General features: G+C 43.0%; 1 protein-coding gene across 1 annotated transcript in view; it reads right to left on the bottom strand.

Annotated features, from left to right (window-relative positions):
- The window catches only part of RFX6 (regulatory factor X6), a 113800-nt gene that overhangs the window by 37242 nt on the left and 55403 nt on the right, over nt 1–21155 (bottom strand). Inside the window, exons 7-11 of the mRNA XM_040350292.1 lie at nt 20342–20449; nt 9098–9175; nt 8894–9007; nt 8743–8792; nt 6842–7001 (exon numbers count right to left, since the gene is read on the bottom strand). Of these exons, the coding sequence (XP_040206226.1) occupies nt 6842–7001; nt 8743–8792; nt 8894–9007; nt 9098–9175; nt 20342–20449 (510 nt within the window). The remainder of the gene's footprint in view (nt 1–6841; nt 7002–8742; nt 8793–8893; nt 9008–9097; nt 9176–20341; nt 20450–21155) is intronic.

Here is a 21155-nt window from a genome sequence, read left to right as displayed (position 1 = left end):
GGTGCTGTGCACTGGCTTGTTTATACTTCTGACCCCTGTACTGTGGATTTTACATACACCTGACCCTTGCACTATGTACATGACATACTTCTGACCCCTGTACTGTGTACATGACACACATTTAAATACTGCACTCTATACATTATATACTTCTGACCCCTGCATTCTGTAAATCATGATTTAAACTCCACCCGCTGTTAGCACAATTTTACTAAGCTTCTTCTCCTCCATTGATCTGTTACAGAAACCCAGCTGAAGGACTTTGCTGCTATGTGAATAATTTAAAATTCACAAATACCTAAGACACCAAGTTCCTACCTTCTTTTGATATCTCAGTTTGTAGGAATGCAATTAGGAAATTGATCACTATGTAGTACAGAAAACCTATGGCAATGGGCATGATTCTTAAAATCAGTAGCAATTACCCACATACTCTTATTAGGAGAGTCCTGAACCCAATAATCGGGCGTTATGCAAGGCAAGCAATTGAGTGAAGAAACAGGATTGTATTGTTATGGTGAATATTAAAAATTGCAGAAAGAAAAAAAGTGAGGATAAACTGTGATTAGCTACAACATTTTCAATGCAATCAATAACAGGGGTGTATATATAACATATTTGCATGACAATTTGTCTAGTAAAAGTACATGTACATTCCTCCTGTGCAAATGGGGCAATAAACTATTGTTATTAGGCTATTTCTTGTGCTGGACAAATGAATTTCATAGATTTGAAATGCAAATGACTGCGTTTGGCCATAAGATTGTGCTAAGTGCAGCACTTTCCAATCAATTCCATTTGTGTAGTCCGGGAAATAGCTTGATATCATAGTGTTTTTCTTTTTGTCCTATTCACACAGAACAAATGTGCATGCACTTTCACTGGGCAAATTTCTATGCAAGTTTTATTATGATTACACCCCCTTTTAAAAAAACATTGGTACAGAAAGAAGATCTAGCAATAGTTAAATCTGGACTGACCAGTCACAAATCACATATACAAATATCACATATACACATATACAAATAGGGATAAGAAATCTTTTCTGAAAGTTTGTTGTAGACATGAAAACTGCTGGCAGAGCTTTCTTGCCGAGCGTGTGTACGAGGCTTTTAGGTTTCTCGACAAGAAAACAGCCCAGAATCTAGACGAGAAAAATAGAGAACATGTTCTCTTTTTTCTCGTCATGAGATTATCGGCAGTTTTCCTGCGAGAAACCCGACAGTGTATATACTTACTTGGTCGCCGTGGAAACCCGCGCATGCTCGAACTGTCTTTGACGCATGCGCGGTAGCTTCCTAGGCATAGGTAGGGTGCAGCAAGATGGCGGCAACAGCATCGAATGTGACGAGCGCATGCTCGTCGTACGTGATGACATTACCACGTTCTTGCCTTTCAAGAGAACCGTGGTTCTTTTGAAAGGAGTGTCTGTACACTCGGGCGGCAAGAGACCCTTGCAAGAATCTCGTCAGGAAAAACACAGTTTTTTTTCCTGACGAGATTCTGGCCCGTGTGTAAGAGGCTTTAGACTTGTAAATACTGTAGATATCCCTGTGGGAACAATAATGGCAAACAGGCAAAACAATTAGAACAAGACATTTTTTAAATTGTCACACAGAGGGGGTTATGTATCTAATGTTTTGCAGATGTAATAGTTTTTGTTGTACATTATATAGTGTGACGCTGCATAGAACTCCAGTGCTCAAACAATAAATAAATTAAATATCTCAAAAACAATGACTAAATCTATGAGGAAAAATCAGTCTTTAAAGTCCTTAATATATAAGTCCATAAATGCCAGAATATACTTCAAGATTTTTTATGAATATCTTCACATCAAGTGCTTAGGTGCTTCCAATAATAAATCCTACACCGTGTCAAATAAATAATATAAAAGAATACCTCATGCTACCTCCAGGCTCCCAGAACTTTCACCTCCACTTAGGGAACATAAAGCCTGTATAGATAGACTCTTGGATGTCTAGACCCTCTGTGTGGGACCACTTCCACCTCCGTCCACTGAGGTCTTCCTTAGAACCCCACTAGGTGCTTCCCAGGATAGCAGAGATACTGTTTCTTTAAGACTTCTCAAAGTTCCATGTAGCCAGAAAGAAGATCATCTTATTGGTCCTAGAATCTTCAGATTTCACCACTGACATGGCACAGATGTTGGGAAGAGACAGTCCTGATGTATGCCTTGGGATCTGTGCCAGGAGCGAGGTGTTCCTCCTCTTTTAGCCTTGCAGAGAACAGTCTGCAGATTGAAGTTGTCACTACATCAGGGGGTAATTTTATATTACTTTCTTTCAAGCAGTGTGGGATATATTATTGGAAGCACCTAAGCACTTGTTGCAGTGATATATGCAATGCATACCAACTTATTATCCCTTTGGCTTGCAGGTTGTTATTTTTTATGAGAGTTTACAACCACTTTAACTGTATGAATTGACTCAGGAATCACATTTTCTTTTATATTACATGATAACGTAATCATGACCCACAGGTACAAGACTATATGTTGCATATTTAAATGACATCCTAATGGGTGACACATTAATGAGTGACGTGCATACCCTTTGGTGGTATGGGGAAATATTTCTCTGTGCAGACAACCAATATTACAGACTGAAGCCCCATACACACTATCAGTTTTCCTGCAGGTTTTTCTCTTCAGATTTATCAAAACCATGTAGTGCAAGGGCCTGCCTGATTGCATACAAATTGAAACTCTTAAGGTTTGACCTCATATTAGATGGTTTTGGTAAACCTGAAGAGAAAACCCTGTGTGTATGGGGCTAAACAGTATTGGAAGGAAATGTTGAACTATTGATGATTGTATTGATATGTGTACATTCTTTTCATAACAGCAACCTGACATGTGTATAAGAAATGTATTTTGTCATTACATGTTTTACTTTGGGTTTGAGTATAAAGGTCATATTTTGGGTGAATTCGCTAGTGGGGCAAATAATAATTGTTGGTGCCCTCTTGTTATAATGATCTACTGTAAGTTGGCCCGTACATATGTTAGACTAAATCTAACAGATTTCATCAGCAGGTTCTGTCCCTCCACTATTATACTATTATCAAGGTACTTGATCACATTTAAGGTGGGGGGACAATCAATCTCTCCCAATCTGACACAATTATTATTCATACACTATAGAGAATTAGGGCAATGAGAGCTGATTACATTTTCAGCTGTCAATCAAATAGCAGCCAGTGAATGGTGGAATCCTGAAGAGATATATGGAATTAGCAGATGACTTATCTTTTCAACAGACAAACAATGCTTTAGATTGATATAGAAAGGCACAGATACAAGTATATGATTAAATAATGGTGATCTAGAGAAGTGGCAGGTGAAAGGACACAGCTCTTCCAATAGTTGAAAATAAAAGCCCCACTTTATCAGCATCATGTCTGGCAGGCCTACATGTGCAGCCTATGAGGGCACAAGCAGCAGTCTTTATATCCACAGGCCAAACTGATGGTCATGAATGTGGTGCATAATCTAGAAGAAGAGCATGTTTTCCATTTGGGCATGCTATACAGCAAGAGCATGAGAAAGAGGTGTTGGAGTGACGAACCAAGCCATCATTGTCCTCTTCCTTTGTCGCCCAGGTGCAGTCTATCACAGCAACCTTGTTTGGCACAGCAGTTGATGAAATACATATGTATATGTATACACATGTTGTCTCAATTATTATACCTATTCTCCCTGAGTACACCCATCCACAATTAGCACATCCCTTTACCCACCACTGTTAACATCGCCTGCCATTGTTGTAGGCCTGCTACCATTACTGTCTAAAAATGGAGCCATAGCTGCTGTTCTTTGCAACAGCAATTTATAATGCGGCACCCTAAACTTTTTATCAACTGTGCAAATGTTGTGAATTTTGTTTGAAAGAATTATGTGTCAGAATAATAACAGCTGGATTGATTGATTCTGGCTACAATATAACATCTACCAGAATCTTAAAAACTAAGGCTTCGTACACACGACCGAGTTTCTCAGCAGAATTCAGCCAGAAACTTGATCGGAGCTGAATTCTGCCTAGAAACCTGGGCGGGTGTACACTTTGGCCGAGGAAGCCGACGAGGATCTCGGCGAGGAAATAGAGAACATGTTCTCTATTTCCTCGTTGTTCAATGGGAAATTTCGGCTTGCCGAGATCCTCGGCGGCTTCACAAGGAACTCGACGAGCAAAACGATGTGTTTTGCCCGTCGAGTTCCTCGGACGTGTGTACGAGGCCAATGTGTTAATGTGCGAATTACAGTGTGTTCTAAAACTCCCATTATCGATGTGCACTTAATGCACCTAGTGTGTCCATTAATAATAATGAGATTCTCTGTTTGAAATATGTACAATATTTGTATCATATCTCTGCAAATACACAGTTTAATGTAATTATTTAAATTTAAATCTGCCCGCTCTGTTGGTCAGAAACAGCAGCCCCTTCATAATGGGTATAAAAGCTGTGCTGGCAGATACCTTCATTTTTGTGTAAAAATGTATAAAGTACAATCTGCTTGCTCTTTCTCTCTCTTTTTCTCTCTCTTCCACTCAAGTGGTCCTTTCTCACACATGAAAAAAGACGCCCTTTTTGGAGCTAATTGCAACCTGGCTACTCTCTCCCTCATAAAGCCTTGACAATGAAGGTTTTAAAGTTATGTTGCAGTTCTATCTTCGGTGTCCAAAAACAAAGTTACTGACACATAATTTCCTGGTGTAAATTGCCTGCCTGCTCTATCCCTCAGAAATTGTAGATTGTATTAGGATAAAAAAATCTTCTGCCTCTACAACCACTTTAGCACTGCTACACAAAAAATCTATTGTTTTTGCAAAAACTACCTACTACCAATTTATTTTGGGTGGAAATCAATCAAATTAAATTGATGTTGCTGTATGTGAGCAAAGCAAATATTTAAAACTAAAGTACATTATTAGACATGCAATTTATGTGATGCCAGAATATAGTGTGACTGTTACTGCCCCGAGAGTCATAACATTGTGTAATTACACATAAAGAAAGACCCTCAAGCATGTATTTAAAGAAATTGAATATTTTATGTGTTGCTCTTTGAGCTGTTCTAAAATGTCCTTTCTTGAATGATATTTTTTTATTTATTTTTTCTTCAATGATGCATGTTCCCAGTGCATGCTCAATGCCTGGCCGGCCCCCATGCCCTTTCCTTTTTCAATCCATTTAGCTTAGAAAATAGCCATTACTGAAAACGAACATTCAGCTGCCATTGATTTCCATTGGGTATGAAGTCTGGATCTGAACTTCTGAAAACGTACACCGAATGTTCACAGAACTGAACCCAGCACATTTGTCCTAACCTGGATTACAATTTTAGAACAATATGTAAATAAATGTTTAGGAGATAATATTTCCACAAATCAGCTAAAGCAAATGCCTAATAATTATATAGGGATAAGCCACTACTTTGCCTCTGCCATCTGTTGGCATAAACCTACAGTACCTGATAGTGAATCTAGCTTTGGTCAATCTTACACACATCTAGTAATTCTAACTGAACAAATCATGACATATTTTTTAAAGGATTTTTTTTTTTCCAGTAAAAGCTTTATATCATCAGGATCTCTAGATCCATAAATGCTGCATATGCAACTGAAGATATATGCAGATCCTGGCTTTCTATATAAAAGTTGTGCTTACACCCTACCCTCAGGTTCCTAGCTCCTATGGGTCCATGAAGTTGTCCTTTACTATAAAGGACCAAAGTGTGAAAGGGGTCAAAGCCAAGCTCAAAATGTACACTATACATATATTATATGCAGAAATCTTCATCTCTGTATACTGTATCTCTGGATCTGCCAATTTTTCTATTATGCAATTACAACTGAAGACAATTTCTTCAGTGAAACTATTATTCAGCACTTAATTTTTTCCTGTCTGAATTTAAATGCATGGGGAATCTTCTAAGGCAATTTGAAGCCTTTGGTAAGTAACATGGGTAGGGGAGAAAGGAAAGATTATCAGAGCCCAGCTGTTACTCTAACTCATAAATGCTTGTCAGGTGTATTCATAATCTTGGAAAAGGCATAAGGCTGGGTTCACACTACTACACTACTTTCATCCTACTTTGCTCTGTGTTCAATGTTTCCCTATGAGAGCGTCTTGTAGCGTCCTACACAAGTCTGTCCGACTTTGAAAATGCTCCCTGTACTACTTTTGGTCCTACATTGATCCTACTTCAGGCCCATTGAATATCATTGAAGTCGGACCAAAGTAGTATCCTGTTCATGAAAGTAGGATGGATGTAGGACCAATGTAGGATAAATGTAGGACCGATGTAGCAGAGCAAAGTAGGATGAAAGTAGTGTAGTAGTGTGAACCCAGCCTCATGCACACAAGTCTCTTGTGCAAGACATGTTTATGTATAGTAATTGTAACATCATTACACAGTTGCCCATCAAGTTCAACCAAAATAATTGTAATCTTCTGAAATCATAGTTAGGAAGCCAATCCCAATCAAAATAATTTTTTGTGTTCCTAAGAGTGGGGAATTGTTAGAACTTCTGTTGAGATTATACTGCAGGCTGTGTCCACCCCATTGAGGGAGATTATCAATACCCTGTATGATCATCAGGACATGAAGTGAGGAGAAACCTCTCCAACAGAAGCACAGAAAGCAATACAATCTGTTAGCGGTACTAACCCATCCCTGCTCCATTCAACACTAAAAAAATAAGTATTATATGGAGAGCCAGTCCTATAATTGTTGTTATCTTAATGGTTCTGAGGTCTTTCAGTTCACTAGGAGGTAGACTGTAGCTGAAGATAAAATGTGATTTTCAGAACTTACTTGTGCTAAGTGCAAGAATGAAGTCTGTCTCTTCAGGGATGACACAAATCTTCTAACAATTGGCAGTTTCTTTTCTGAGAGTGATTCTGGAAGGTTTTCCAATGATGTAGTAACCCATTGCTCCCAGTGTTTAGCAAAGTTTCTTATGTCAGCTAGTAAACTACACAAAAAAAAATGTACCCTTTAGATTGATACAGCAATATGTCAATAGAACAAATATGAATCAACAAAAAAAATAACATTCTTTTAAGATTTAAGGAAAAACAAGCACAAATTAAAGTGGACCTGAACTCCAAAATTGAAGATTTACTATTTTAGAGGAACAATCCAGAAATGTTATTTGTGTCTAAGCAGTATCCTAAAAATGTACTTGTTTTTGTTAATTCCTCCTAAAAAATAACAGTACACCTTCTTACTGTACCTAGGTACCCATGTTGCATACCAAAAATTCTGAATGAACAAAATAGTAGCGCTAAAAAATAACTAAACGTTTCTAAATATTAAACAATACATTCGTGATACAAAACATATTGTGAGGAATGCAGGAATATATAAATAAAGTGAAAAAATTGTATAAATATATATGTGAAAAAGCGTCCACATAGAAAATCCAAGGTGATAATATTCCAGGTGAAAACAATTAAAGTGTCCAAAGAAAAACAAATCTTCAAAAAAAATTCTTAATATGAGACCTTTTACCACACCAAAGTGCTCAGTGACTCCACACCCATAAGAAATTCGCTTACCAATGCGATATGCCTTGCATTCTCATGCTTGGCACAAACAGCAAAATATTTATCCACACAAACTGACCAATTCCACCAGTGATTCTCACAAGCCGAATCGTTGTTCCACATGAAAGGTAAAGTGACTCCAATGGTGAAGTATATCAAAATTGTTTATTTAAAATCAGTGAAAAAGCTTCACACATTGCACTCACATTTGATACAGCAAATCAAGGCACTTCAATAGTGAACTAAGCAGCGAGTTCCTCACAGGTGATTATCTTGTTGCATTATGGTCACAGCAGACCTAAATAAAAACCGTCAGCCTCACCTCCTGCTCCGTTTGTCTCACTCGTCACTCGTCACTTCAAAAACACACTACACATGCGGTGGTCGGTACTCAGACGCTTCCTTGGTGTGCCGTGTAACTTTCCCTAGACTAGTTTCGTCGCTCTGGAGAAATATTTAGCACTTTCATCACTTTCATCACTTAACACTTTCATCACTGTGGTTGGCAGGTCTTACTATTTTTCCCTTCCTCCTCCGATAGGAAGTGGCATAATTTTAATAGGTCACTTCCTCCCAGCCGTATTGGAGGAAAAATAGTGACACTGTCTGACAGGATTCCATTTCCAAGGATTGGCATTCCTTGCAGGTGCGGGACAAGTTTAAAAATAATTTATTAGAATAAGACTAAGGTGTTTTGAAAATTGTATGACCAAATTACCCAAAAGTCTCCTTTGATGATACTTGCTGATCATCAAATTGCTTATATTATAGGATTAATTGCTATACTATAATCTATGTCTGCTTACGCTGTAAATCTATCTAGCTAACAATGGGCTCGATTACACAAGCAGCAGCACTCAAGACTTTTAGCAAAGTTTAATTTGTAATGCACTGCCCCTCCAGAGACTAGGCTCTGGATCCACCACTGTGGCAAGAGGATATTTTAAAAATGCATTTGCTTTTTCAAGGTGTGAGCCATAGATACACAAAATTCACCAATACAAGACACTAATACTTCTACGCAAAAGCCCCACATCTGTTTGCTAAATAAACCACTCAAACATAAACTATAGTAAAACGTATGCATTTCCTTGTGTTAGATTTCTGTCCAATGTAATGTATAACAGTAGATGAATAATGAATATGAAAACATGCTTTCTTATATACCTTTCAGGCATTTCCTGCATTGTTGCTGGTATAAGGACATCTGTGAGAACCTAAAATAAACAACATCATGTAAATGAAGCTCATAATGTCAAAAAAGGATTGTATAATAATAATAATAAAAAAAAAACAATTTTAAAAAATAACAACGTACCTTGAAAAGAATAGAATCACAAACACAAAATATATCTATTATAACAGGATTTTCAAGCAAAGGTAGCAGGTGATCTGGCATCCCTTGCCAAAAATGCAGTAAAAAGTGCTGGATCTAAAACCAAAAAAATTAATAAAAAATATGTTTTTGTAATAATTGTAGATAACACTGTAATATCCACCTCGACATATGTAAACATTTTACCTCCTCAAAATTTCCATTAATGGCGTTGTCAAGTATGCATTGACAGTGTGTTTTGTACATCATGATAAGTGTGTCTACCTAAGAAAAAATAAAAAAATGGTTATATATAAGTAAAACATATACTTGAACATGACATGTTATAGAAATTAAAATGAATTAAAACCTACAAAAGTGAACTAAGATGTTATGAATTAAAAAATAAACAAAAAAAACAATGTTATTATTTACCATGATCATGGATTGCATTCTGTCTCATTTATATAACTATCAGTAAATGGTTGACGGTTTCTCTACATTCTCTACTTTCTAAAAGCCTTTCAGTATAGTTTCAGGCTGTGTTTACTTGTGAGCATAATCTATTTTGTTTTGGAAAATGAAAACCAACACAGCACAATTATATCTACAGGGGGACCATAGATGTTATAGCCCAATGAAATGGTCAAAGTATGCTTACTCTGAGCTTTACACAAACTCCTAACACATTACTTAACCCTTAAAAATGACGATTAACATATAACCTTGGCTTCTACTCCAAAATAATAGCCTTCATATCCTAAGCTAACTCTTTTCAATTTTGAACAGGCAATACATTGCCTGTACTATGATGATGATTGTAGACTGTGAGCTGATTGTAGACTGTGACTGTGAACACTGACAGTGATTTCAGTAACCACAACCACTGGCTGCTTTTAGACTCAAAAGGAAGTAGAATTGAAGTTATGTGATGGCACTGGATATTGCAAAATAAAGGTAGAAGAGCTGGGATTTTTTCATTTTGAGGCATAAGGCTGAACTTAGCTCACATTACTGATTGCAAGGTGATAATTTAAGTGTTAGGGTGGACTTCCACTTTAAGGCAGAATCACAGAATGGTATTAGTACATGCTTTAAAATATTTTTAAACACAAAAAATCTATTATCACATAGCAAGTATTATTTGTTCTTCTTAGGCCCCGTACACACGACCGAGGAACTCGACGTGCCAAACACATCGAGTTCCTCGTCGAGTTCAGTGTGGAAGCCGCCGAGGAGCTCGGCGGGCCGACTTTCCTCATTGAACAACGAGGAAAAAGAGAACATGTTCTCTTTTCGGCCCGACGAGTTCCTCGTCGGCTTCCTCGCTGAAAAGTGTACACACGACCGAGTTTCTCGGCAGAATCCAGGTCCGACCGAGTTTCTGGCTGAATTCTGCCGAGAAACTCGGTCGTGTGTATGGGGCCTGAGGGGTGATCTGACGTTTACTCAGGTTTACTTGCAATTTTGTGGTGGTTACATTCAGTAGAAGGGTCCCTTTGGAGCCCTATTGTAGCCAGCATAATGTGCACATTCTCCCCCCTAAACTACAATGGAAAGTCAGGTGCAGACATGCACAGGGGGCACATTGAGTGTTGTTCGTGAAGAGAAATAAAATGAATTAGAAAAATAAAAACTGCTTCAAAATGAGCAGAAACACTCAGATTTATCATTGTGTATGCACATTAGCAATATGCATGCAATGTATCATGGGATATGCAGTCCTGCCATTAAAACCATAGGGAAAAGATTGGGTGCACACTCCGCAACCAGAAGTAAAGGGGAAACCCTGAATCACAAGATGAAGGGTAGGAATTTCATTAAGGAAATATCATAATTTACTAAATGAATTGGTAAAAAGGAATTACATTTTAGACTATATTATGATATTTTAGTTGAGAATAGACATGTGCATGACGATAAAATGTATTTTGTTTTGATTCGCTAATCTATTTATTTATGTTAAATTTGATTGATTCGGGGGCGTGTCCTGGCTATGGAGGAGTGAGGACGTGTGTGTCTGCTGCTCCGTTCCACCGCCGCACATTATCACAGCTAAGAGAGTGAAATCTCCGCCGAACACCTCCTAGGATGTCACACAAGAACCGGGCATCCTCGCAGCCCCCCCGGGCAGACCGCACAAAGCAGGGACAGCTGGATTCCTTCCTCACGGAGCCAAATAGGAGCGGCCGCGAGACCTCCAAGATGGCGCCGGCCGGGAAATCACAGCACGCAGCGCAGGCTTCACAGGCTGCCACGTCTCGATCCCAGCTACAGACATGCTCACCTGTGCCTTCCCCATCGCTGGTGAGTGACCCGACGGCCCCGATTTCCCCGAGCTCGCCCTCCTCACTACTGGGCCTGTCAGAGGGGCCTGACCCTCTGGAAGACGCGGACATCAGACGCCATATTTGGGCCCTCCCTACCAAAGCAGATTTGGAGCGCTTTGCGGATCGGGTCGAGAGGGCCCTGAAGGAAGACGTGGCCCAGCTCAAGGCTGACACTACCCACCTAGGTAACAGGGTGGAAACCCTGGAACAAAAGCTGGAGGATGTGCTCCCAGTCATCTCCCAACTACAAGAAACATGCTCCGCTCAAAGTCACCAGATAGAGGCCCTGTTGTGCCATTTAGATGACATGGAGAATCGCAGTCGCAGGGCGAATATCCGGATACGGGGCCTGCCTGAGGCGACAAGCGCCAGAGACATTGTTCCTACCCTGGAGGACATATTTAAGGATATCTTGGGCCTGCCTGCCACTGCTGTGGTGGAAATTGACCGCGCGCACAGAGCTCTCAAGCCCCCGTCCCAAGATGTGAATAACCCGCGCGATGTCATATGCAAACTCCATAAATATACGCTTAAGGACCGTATCATGCAAAAAATGCGGGGTAAATCCCACTATGATTTTGACGGTGCGCACTTGTCCTTTTACCAAGACATTTCCAGACGCACTCTCATGCAGCGACGGTTGCTGCGGCCTCTCCTGGTAGCCCTACAAGAAGCAGGCCTGTCATACCGATGGGGTTTCCCCTTTTATCTGCAGGCCACTAAAGAAGGCAGAACTGTGACCCTTCGCACGAAAGATGACCTACCGCACTTCTTATCTTCCCTCGACCTGGACCCGGTGGACTTCCCAGACTGGAGGACCTCTTCGGCTCTCCCCACTATCTCCCTTCCACCCTCAGGTCCTTGGCAGACAGCCAAGCGCAGGAACCGCAGAAGAGGACGTGGTCAGCGCATCTCTGAATCCTCACAGGGCCCTGATCCGGTCGGAGACTGAAGAACTTTTGGACATAGGCTCACTATGCAGCTTCTTCCTCCCCTTCTCTTTTTTATTTTTACATCTCCGGCTGGAGATGCTGGAAGAATCCTGACATTGGCACGCTGACGCCCGCCTACCACAGGCCTGGCAGTGCTTGTGCCCTTTGTACCTGCTTCACTAGTGATTTTACGGCTCCCTGCCCCTCTCACCCTCACCACCCCAAGTCTGACGCGGTGGACGATGGCGGATGCCCCCCCTCTCCCTCTTTCCATGTTGGCCACGTTCCCCCAGTAGGCCACCCTCTCATTTTGGGTACTGATCCCCATTGGGATCTTGGACTGGGGTCCGAGCCCCCCCTCCGTAAGGACTGGGGTCCCGGACAGGGTCCATAGTGATTCCGTTAGACTGTTTGGCCTAGGCCATCTTGTCATGTTTCCTATGTCTTTACGTTTTTTTGATGCTTGTTTTTTTATCTCCCTCCTATCTCTTTTCTATGCCCCCCTTTTTTCCTCTTCTCCCTCCCCCTTCCCTCGTCTTGCCCCCCTCTCTCCTCTTCCTAGGTGCGTCTTACTGCTCTGCCTTCCACACCGGGCGCCTCGCAATGATCAGCAACTCCATTCTCTCCGACTCTACCTATGGCCACCCTGCAGGTAAGCTCCTATAATGTTCGAGGCTTGTGCTCTCCTCACAAACGTAGCAAGCTTTGGGGGGAGTTGAAGCGGCTGAAGGCACAGGTGGTGTTCCTACAGGAGACCCACTTCACGCCACGGTCGCTACCCAAGCTCCCTAAACATCTTTTTAGCCAGTGGTTTCTTAGCACGTCTCCGACCCCTAAGTCCAGGGGTACAGCTATTGCCATACACCGGTCGTGCCCTTTTCAACCCACTGATACCCTGATTGACCCTTTAGGTCGCTATGTGTTCTTAAAGGGCTCCCTAGCGGGACATATATACACGTTAGCGTCCATCTACGCCCCTAACACAAATCAGTTGGGTTTCCTCGATTCTACATTGGAACGATTGGGGGAATTTAGAGAGGGCTTCCTGATCTTGGGGGGAGACTTCAATGTCAGCCCTGACCCCTTGCTGGACACATCCCACGCTAGACCAACGCATTCTCATGCGTTCCTTAAGCATTTTCGCAAATCCCTTCAGTCCCTCCTGCTGACAGACAGTTGGCGCTTGCTACACCCCACTGACCGTGACTTTAGCTACTATTCCAAGGTACACGACGTTTATACCCGCATAGACCACTTATATGTGGACCGGAACACACTGGAACTCCTGCAATCTGCCTCTATAGGCTCGATCACCATCTCAGATCACGCGCCGATTTCTGTCGTCCTTGCTCTTCCCTCGGGATCGCGACGCTCCTGGACATGGCGGCTCAATGATAACTTATTAGACGATACGGGGGTGGTGGGCGAAGTCTCGGGTACCTTGTCCCATTACTTCTCTGAAAACTCTACAGGAGATGTGAGTGAGGGCACGTTGTGGGAGGCCCATAAGGCCGTGGTTAGAGGGGCATTGATCTCTCAGGGGTCCCGGTTGAAGCGGGAACGCATGGCGGACTTTCACAGGGTGTACACCGCCCTCCAGAAGGCTGAACTCCACCATAAGGCGACGGGGGGACCAGAGGCACTGAGTAACTTGACTGAGCTGCGGGAATTGCTCCTGCGCCTTTTGGACAGACAGACGCACAAACGATTCCGCTACATGTCCCATAAGTTCTATGAACATGGGAATAAATGCGGGCGCATGCTAGCGCGAGCGCTGCGAGCTCGGACTGCGCAGATGCATGTCCACAAGCTGTATTCCCCTTCGGGGGAGCCGACGGTGCTGTCCTCTAAAATTGCCGCGGGCTTTCGGGACTACTACGCCACTTTATACAACTTGAACTCTGGACTCCCCCCCTCGGCGTGGGACACCAAGCGTCAGGCGATTCGAGACTACTTGACCTCGTCGGGTCTCCCTTCACTCACGGACGATCAGTCTTCAATCTTAGAACAACCAATTACCCTGTCTGAGCTCAGACTGACAGTTAAGTCTCTACCCAATGGGAAGAGCCCGGGCCCGGATGGGTTCACTAAGGCCTACTATGCGACATTTCTCTCCCATTTAGAGGCACCCTTGTTGAGTTACTTCAACTCTATAGCAGAGGGCAAAACAATTCCCCCGGAAGCTTTATTAGCTCACATCACGGTAATTCCGAAAGAGGGCAAGGACCCAGCCGCTCCACAGAGTTACCGCCCTATTTCGCTCCTCAACCTGGACGTGAAGATACTAGCAAAAATTTTGGCTAATAGGCTCAAACATCTGTTGCCCGGACTTGTGCACCTTGATCAGACGGGCTTTATTCCAGGTAGGGAAGCCAGAGACAACTCCCTGAGAGCGATTCAGCTTATACACTGGGCCCGCTCCCGCACAGACCCCCAGCCCTACCTTATCTTATCAACCGATGCCGAAAAGGCATTTGACCGGGTTGATTGGTCATACATGCAGGAGGTGCTTAGCCATTTAGGCCTGGGACCCCGCATGTATGCTTCTGTCTTAGCTCTTTACTCTGATCCATGTGCACAAGTGAAGGTGAACGGTACCCTTTCTTCCCGCTTCCCCATCAGGAACGGCACGAGGCAGGGCTGTCCTCTCTCACCCCTCCTTTTTGCTCTGGTGCTAGAGCCTTTGCTCCGCACTGTTAGAGCAAACGGTGATATTAAGGGTCTGCAGGTCGGGAATGTGGAGCATAAGCTTTCGGCTTATGCTGATGATGTCCTTTTCCACCTAGAGAACCCCCTGATCTCGTTGCCGAATCTGTTGAAGGAACTTAAACACTTCGGAACCCTATCCAACTTTAAAATAAATTATGGGAAATCTGAGATCCTCCCCGTTAACTTGTCACCGGATCTAGCGAAGAGACTTAAGGACGCCTTCCCATTTTCATGGGCCAAGACATCTCTGCGCTATCTAGGCGTACAGCTCACAGATAGATATGACGCCCTATACAATGCCAACTTCCCCCCCCTGCTAGCCGCAATTAAGGCGGACCTTTCCCAGTGGACTCGCACTGCCTTCACCTGGCTGGGCCGGGTGAACGTGGTGAAAATGAACGTTTTGCCCCGCATCCTTTTTTATTTTCAGATGCTTCCGATTCGATTGCCCAGGCCGTTCTTCGACCGCCTCTCTAGCATGCTAACTGAGTTTGTTTGGAATGCACGTAAGCCCCGAATAGCTCTTAAGATGCTGAAACGCTCTAAGGAAGAGGGGGGATTGGGATTCCCTGACGTTAGGCGATATTACAGAGCGGTGGCTCTTCAGAGGATACTCAATTGGCGTTTCCATACTCACTCGAAACTCTGGGTGTCACTGGAGAAATGTCTTGCGGGACGGAACCTATCATACGCACCATGGTTACAGCGGGAACACAGGGGACTTTCAGAGACGACTTCCCCATTGACGAAGCATGTACTTGCGGTCTGGGACAGAATGAATGTTGCGCTTCAATTGTCTCCCCCTGTGTCGCCGCTGGCCCCATTGGGTGGCTTTCTTTGGTTCCCTCCGGGAGAACAAATAGCCTTTTTTGAACCATGGTTGGATGATGGAAACGCCAGTTGCGGGAAACTTATAAAAGATGGTAAACTCCTAGCTTATGAGGCCCTCCCTACGGGACAACACGGCCCACGGATGAATTTTTGGCGCTATAGGCAGCTGCACCACTTTTTTGGGAAACAGGGCCATAGGATCAGGGACCCCTCCTCTCTTACCCCGTTTGAAAGTCTTTTTGCTAGTGAGGATCCTACCCCCCACTTGGTATCGGAGCTGTACCGCCTGCTGGGGTCTGCTGCCCCTCTGCCTACACCTGTTTATATACGGAGATGGGAGAGGGATCTGGATCAGGTCCTGACGGAAACACAATTGACCCATCTCTACCGCCTCACTCATACCTCCTCGGTAGACTCTAAAACCCAAGAGACAAATTTTAAAATTTTGTCTCGCTGGTATCGGGTGCCGGCAGACATGGCATGCATTTACCCTACTGAATCCGGGTTGTGCTGGCGCGGGTGTGGGCACAGGGGCACGCTCTTCCATGTTTGGTGGGACTGCCCCTTGATTGTACCCTTCTGGGCAGACGTTAAAGATCAGATACTGATAATCACGGGAATTGATATCCCCCTCTCTCCGGTGCACTTCCTTCTCCATGTCCCGACAGTCCCTCTAAGTCAGTATAAGAAAAGTGTTATACCACATCTACTTAACGCAGCCAGGCGGCTGCTTCCAATTTACTGGAAGCAGTCCAAAGTCCCTGGTCGTGAGGACTGGACGCGGGTGGTGAGTGCCATCGGAGAGGCTGAGAGGTGGGTGGCGACCTGCCGCGACCGTAGCGAACAGCATACGGCCATTTGGGCGCCGTGGACGGATTACGTCTCGGACCCTAACTTAGTTCCCAGTAGCCTAGATGTCGCCCTGCTGGAACTTGCGGAGCCCTCCCTTAAGACCCGCAGGCTGCAGGCTCTCGCTGGTGGAGAGGATGAGCCCCTTGCTAGTTAGATAAGGACGTGGCCGGTCGATGATGGAACTTTGGCCTGGAGTGATGCGCCCGGTGTGGAAGTGGATGTGCCCTTCGCTAGCTTTTGAGGTACGCACTGCTCCTCTTTCCCCCCTTTCTTATCCCCCCTTCCCCTTTCCCCCTTTTTTTTTTTTTTTTTTCCTTCCTTCCTTCCTTTTTTCTTTTTTCCTTCTTTCCTTCTTTTCCCTACCCCCTCTCATCCTCTCCCCCTCTTCGCTCTCTCTACGCCTCTCATTTACTACTCAGTTTCTGGGGCTTCTCCCTCTTTCCCTCTCTCTTACCCTTCAGTTTTATCTCTTTTCTTAATTTCTGTGATATTTGCCAGTGGGACCTTTATGCCTGTGTATGTTAGACACGCTGAGAGGTTAACCGTAAACCGCTACTGGACCGTGACTGATATCACGGCCCCGCCTAAGTGCCTTGGCTGGCCCCATGGCCCTGGCCCTCTGGCTCACCCGGGGGCGGTGGGTGGTAGTTGGAGGCCTCAGTGCCCCCCCCCTCCGCCCTGGGTGTGGGCGCGGATCCGGGTCCGGGCCTTGCGGCCTCTTAGTCCCCCTATTGTTTCTAGCTTCTTGCAATGGCACATATTTGAACTCCCTGCCTGGCTCATCCCCGGGTTCGGGGGGTTCGGCGGATACCTTAGCTTTTTTCCTCTGAGGCTCCGTTCTGTTGTTGTTTGCCTCCGTGCCCTCTTAGAAGGCCGCCCACCTGGCTACCTTGCCGCCCTGGGGCTGACGCGGCTGCCGGCGCCCTCTTGGGTGGCGGCCGCCGTGGTGGTCCCCGGGCTTACAATTGCGTTTAATAAAGATGATGATAGATGCATATAAGTTATAATTTGTCCGAGGTAAACCTTGGCTGTTTGACGGTCCTGCGAGGCCGGATTGTGATATGTAACAACCCCGTTGGACGTGCCTGTCCTATACCTTATATACCTCCCTTCCCCCCCCCCCCTCTTTATTTTCTGTTCCCTTTATTCCTTCAATAAATACTGATTATACAAAAAAAAATTTGATTGATTCGTTCAATTCGTATGTGGGATTCATATTCAGAATTCGTATTCGGAATTTTTCAAGTTTTGTTTGAATTCACAGATTTTTTTCAATGCGAAACATTCAAATCGATACATTTTAAAAAGCCCAAATTGAAAACTTTAGACTTGTGACAAAGTGAACAAAGAAAATAAAAATCTTCATCAGATGATTACAATGACTCTTTAAATCCCCATTGCCTTAACCTGCCTGGCGGTGTTCCCGAGTCTGACTCGGGGTTAGATTTTCCTGCTGCGAGCGGTAACCGCGAGTCAGACTCGGGCTTGCCTCGCTAGATCCACAGGCAAAGTTACTTACCTTGTCCCTGGATCCAGCGATGCCACCGCGCTGTGTGAGCGAGCAGGACCTCGCTCGATTCACACAGTGCCTCCGTGTGACGCCGATCTCCGTTCCCTGCGACGTTACGACGCACGGGGACGGAGAACGGCGCCAAATTCAAAAAAAAGTAAACAAACACTATACATACAGTATACTGTAATCTTATAGATTACAGTACTGTATGTAAAAAAAAACACACCCCCCTTGTCCCTAGTGGTCTGTCCTGTGTCATGCATGTCATTTTATATAATAAAAACGTTTCTTTCTCCCTGCAAACTGTAGATTGTCCATAGCAACCAAAAGTGTCCCTTTATGTCAAAAATAGTTTTAGATCAGCTAAAAAACAGCGATAATAAATTATAATCACTTGCAGAATTGTGCGATAGCGATTTGTGGGGAAATTCGTCATAAAAAAAAAAAAATAATGACAGCAACAATTCTGCAACTGAGCAAATTTCAGTGATTTTGATTTGATTACATTATTGAATAATTTTTATTATAATTATATTATTATTTGTTATAATTATTTATAATTATTTATTATATTATAATTTATAATTTTGTTTTTAAAAAAATGTCATACCCGGGATGCCTATTAGAAGCTTGTTTGGTCAGATTTAAGTGAGTTATTTCTAAAAATGACAGACCTACAATATAAAACGCCAAATTTCCTTGCAAATAATGGTACCGCTTTCAGCATGTTTTTTCTGAAAGAATCATACCGCCAGGGAGGTTAATGGAAACAGCATTATTTCAAAATGGTACTCTAATAACACACACAGTCTTTGATCCCTGAAATATGTGTACAGTTAGAATTCAACCGGAGTTCGATATAAAATTTGATTTGAATTTCCAAAATTTGGATGATTCCCTTTCATTATTCTGAGAATTCTGTAAAATGAGTTCATATTGTAATTCCGGTATTCCGAGATGTCCGACTTTCCAAATAATGAAAATTTGTATATTGATTCAAGATGAAAAGAACCGCACATGTTTAGTTGATACGTTTTTTTTACACAAAGGATTAAATAATAATTTAAAGTGATTGTAAATGATCAACTTGTAAAACAACCCATTCCCTTTAAAATAGAAATAAAAGGTAAAACATTTGTGTCTAGATATAAAAAAAAACAAGAAAACATTATCGCCGTATAACACGCGTCGGCATATAACATGCACCCTAACTTTAAGAGGGAAGTTTAAGGAAAAAAAATTTTAGGAGGGAAGTTTGAGGAAAAAACATTTTAAATGCCCATCAATACAGCCTTATCAATGCCCATCCATCTGCAGCCTTGCCATCCATCTGCAGCCTTGCCACCTTGTCATCCATCTGCAGCCTTGCCCCCATCCATCTGCAGCCTTGCCCCATCCAGTGTCAATCTGCAGCTTTGAGGGAATGAGCGTCGCCGAGATACACAGAGCCGGATGTCCAGTGTACTCGGATTTCTTGGCTCGTCTCGCAGTACCGCCCCTTGGCGCAACTTCTATGATGTACATAACACCGCTCCAATGGTGGGAGGTGTAACTGCGAGTGGAGCCTAGCGGAGCCAAGTACACAGTACACTCGGCTTTGTCTATTTCGGCTCGTTCCCTCCAAGGCAGCCGTTCGACGTATAACACGCACCCACGATTTTCCCCTGATTTTAAGGGGAAAAAGTGTGTGTTATACGCCGATAAATACGGTACCTTTTTTATAAGTGATCACATCCCCTTTGTTCTCAGCTGCATAAGAGCTGGGGTAAGGAGAAACAGCAGAACACTGATCTTCCCAGTGAAAGGTTGTGCAGGTGGGGGTGTGGCGGGAAAAGTCTGGTTATTGGAAGAGAGCAGGCTGAGTTCCCAGAATAGCTATAGAAATGACCACTGTGTACTTAATGTGGTCAGTTTATAATAGGAAAGTAAAGGGACTGGCAGGAACACCGGGTATTTCATGTAAAGGAAACAATATACAGAGAATATAATAATTTTGCATACAATGGTACAGCAGGCGCCTATCAATTCACCCTGAATTCATCTAAATTTAGAAAGGTGAACTCTGATTTGTTTTACCACATTAAATAATTAAAACTTTCAGATGATTAGTCTTTTGCGTGGTGAAATGTGTCAAATGATGCAATAAACTGTCACAAAAAAAAAAACTTCTGGTGTGTTCTTTCCCTTCCAGACAAGCAGAAGGTATCCAACTTTAACTTGGGAGCAGAAAAATTTCCAGATTTTTTTTTTTTTTCATTGAAGTGTGGTATGCCGTTATTCTTACCTTTTCTTTAGATAAACATCCTTGTAAAACAAGATGCTGTGCACTAGGAAATTCTGGTAGTAGAGTTCCAGTCTTTGAGCTAAGGGAATACTTTCTGGTAAAGCCACCCTGTATATAATAATAAATACATTTGTGAGTTTGAAAATGTTTTACAGGATACTAAAATCTAAAACAAATTCAACAGAAAACTAGGAAACTAAACCTTTTTACCATTTATTTCATATTATTGTTACTAATTTAGTACATTTTGTAAAACAAAAACATCACTGAATTTATAGTTTGGGCAACCCCTAGATATAGCAAACATATGTAAAAATATTTAAAATTAGTTATATAGCAGATTCATTAGTGAGTTTATGCTGTGCGGCATTTGAAACAGAAAACAAGCAACAAGTTTACCACGCGATCGGCTGTGTAAAATCACAGCTGATCAATTTTGTCAGCAGTAGAGGAGGCGTGCACCGCTGTGATTGTGGATAGTGCACATCCCTCGGACATAGCCCATCCCCGATCAGGGTAAACAGCTAATGAAATTTGCTGTTTACCACGTGATCAGCTGTGTCCAATCACAGCCGGTCACAAATGTAAACACTATCTGATCCCTGCTTCTTCTCACACACTGATCATTAGGAGTGAGTGATTATTGTCTGCCTGAGTGTTTTACACCTTACTGTGCACCGTACCCCCCCAATAAAGAGAACCTGTCACCAGTACTGTCACACAGCCCATCTGGATCTGTCACAGTCAATCTGGATCTGTCACACAATCTGTCACATAGCCCATATGGATCTGTCACACAGGTTAGCCATCAGTA

This window comes from Rana temporaria, chromosome 4 (genome assembly GCF_905171775.1).
Source record: "Rana temporaria chromosome 4, aRanTem1.1, whole genome shotgun sequence".
NCBI classification, from domain to species: domain Eukaryota; kingdom Metazoa; phylum Chordata; class Amphibia; order Anura; family Ranidae; genus Rana; species Rana temporaria.
The sequence above is the reverse complement of the archived record's forward strand: the minus strand, read 5'-3'. Positions and strand labels throughout refer to the sequence as shown.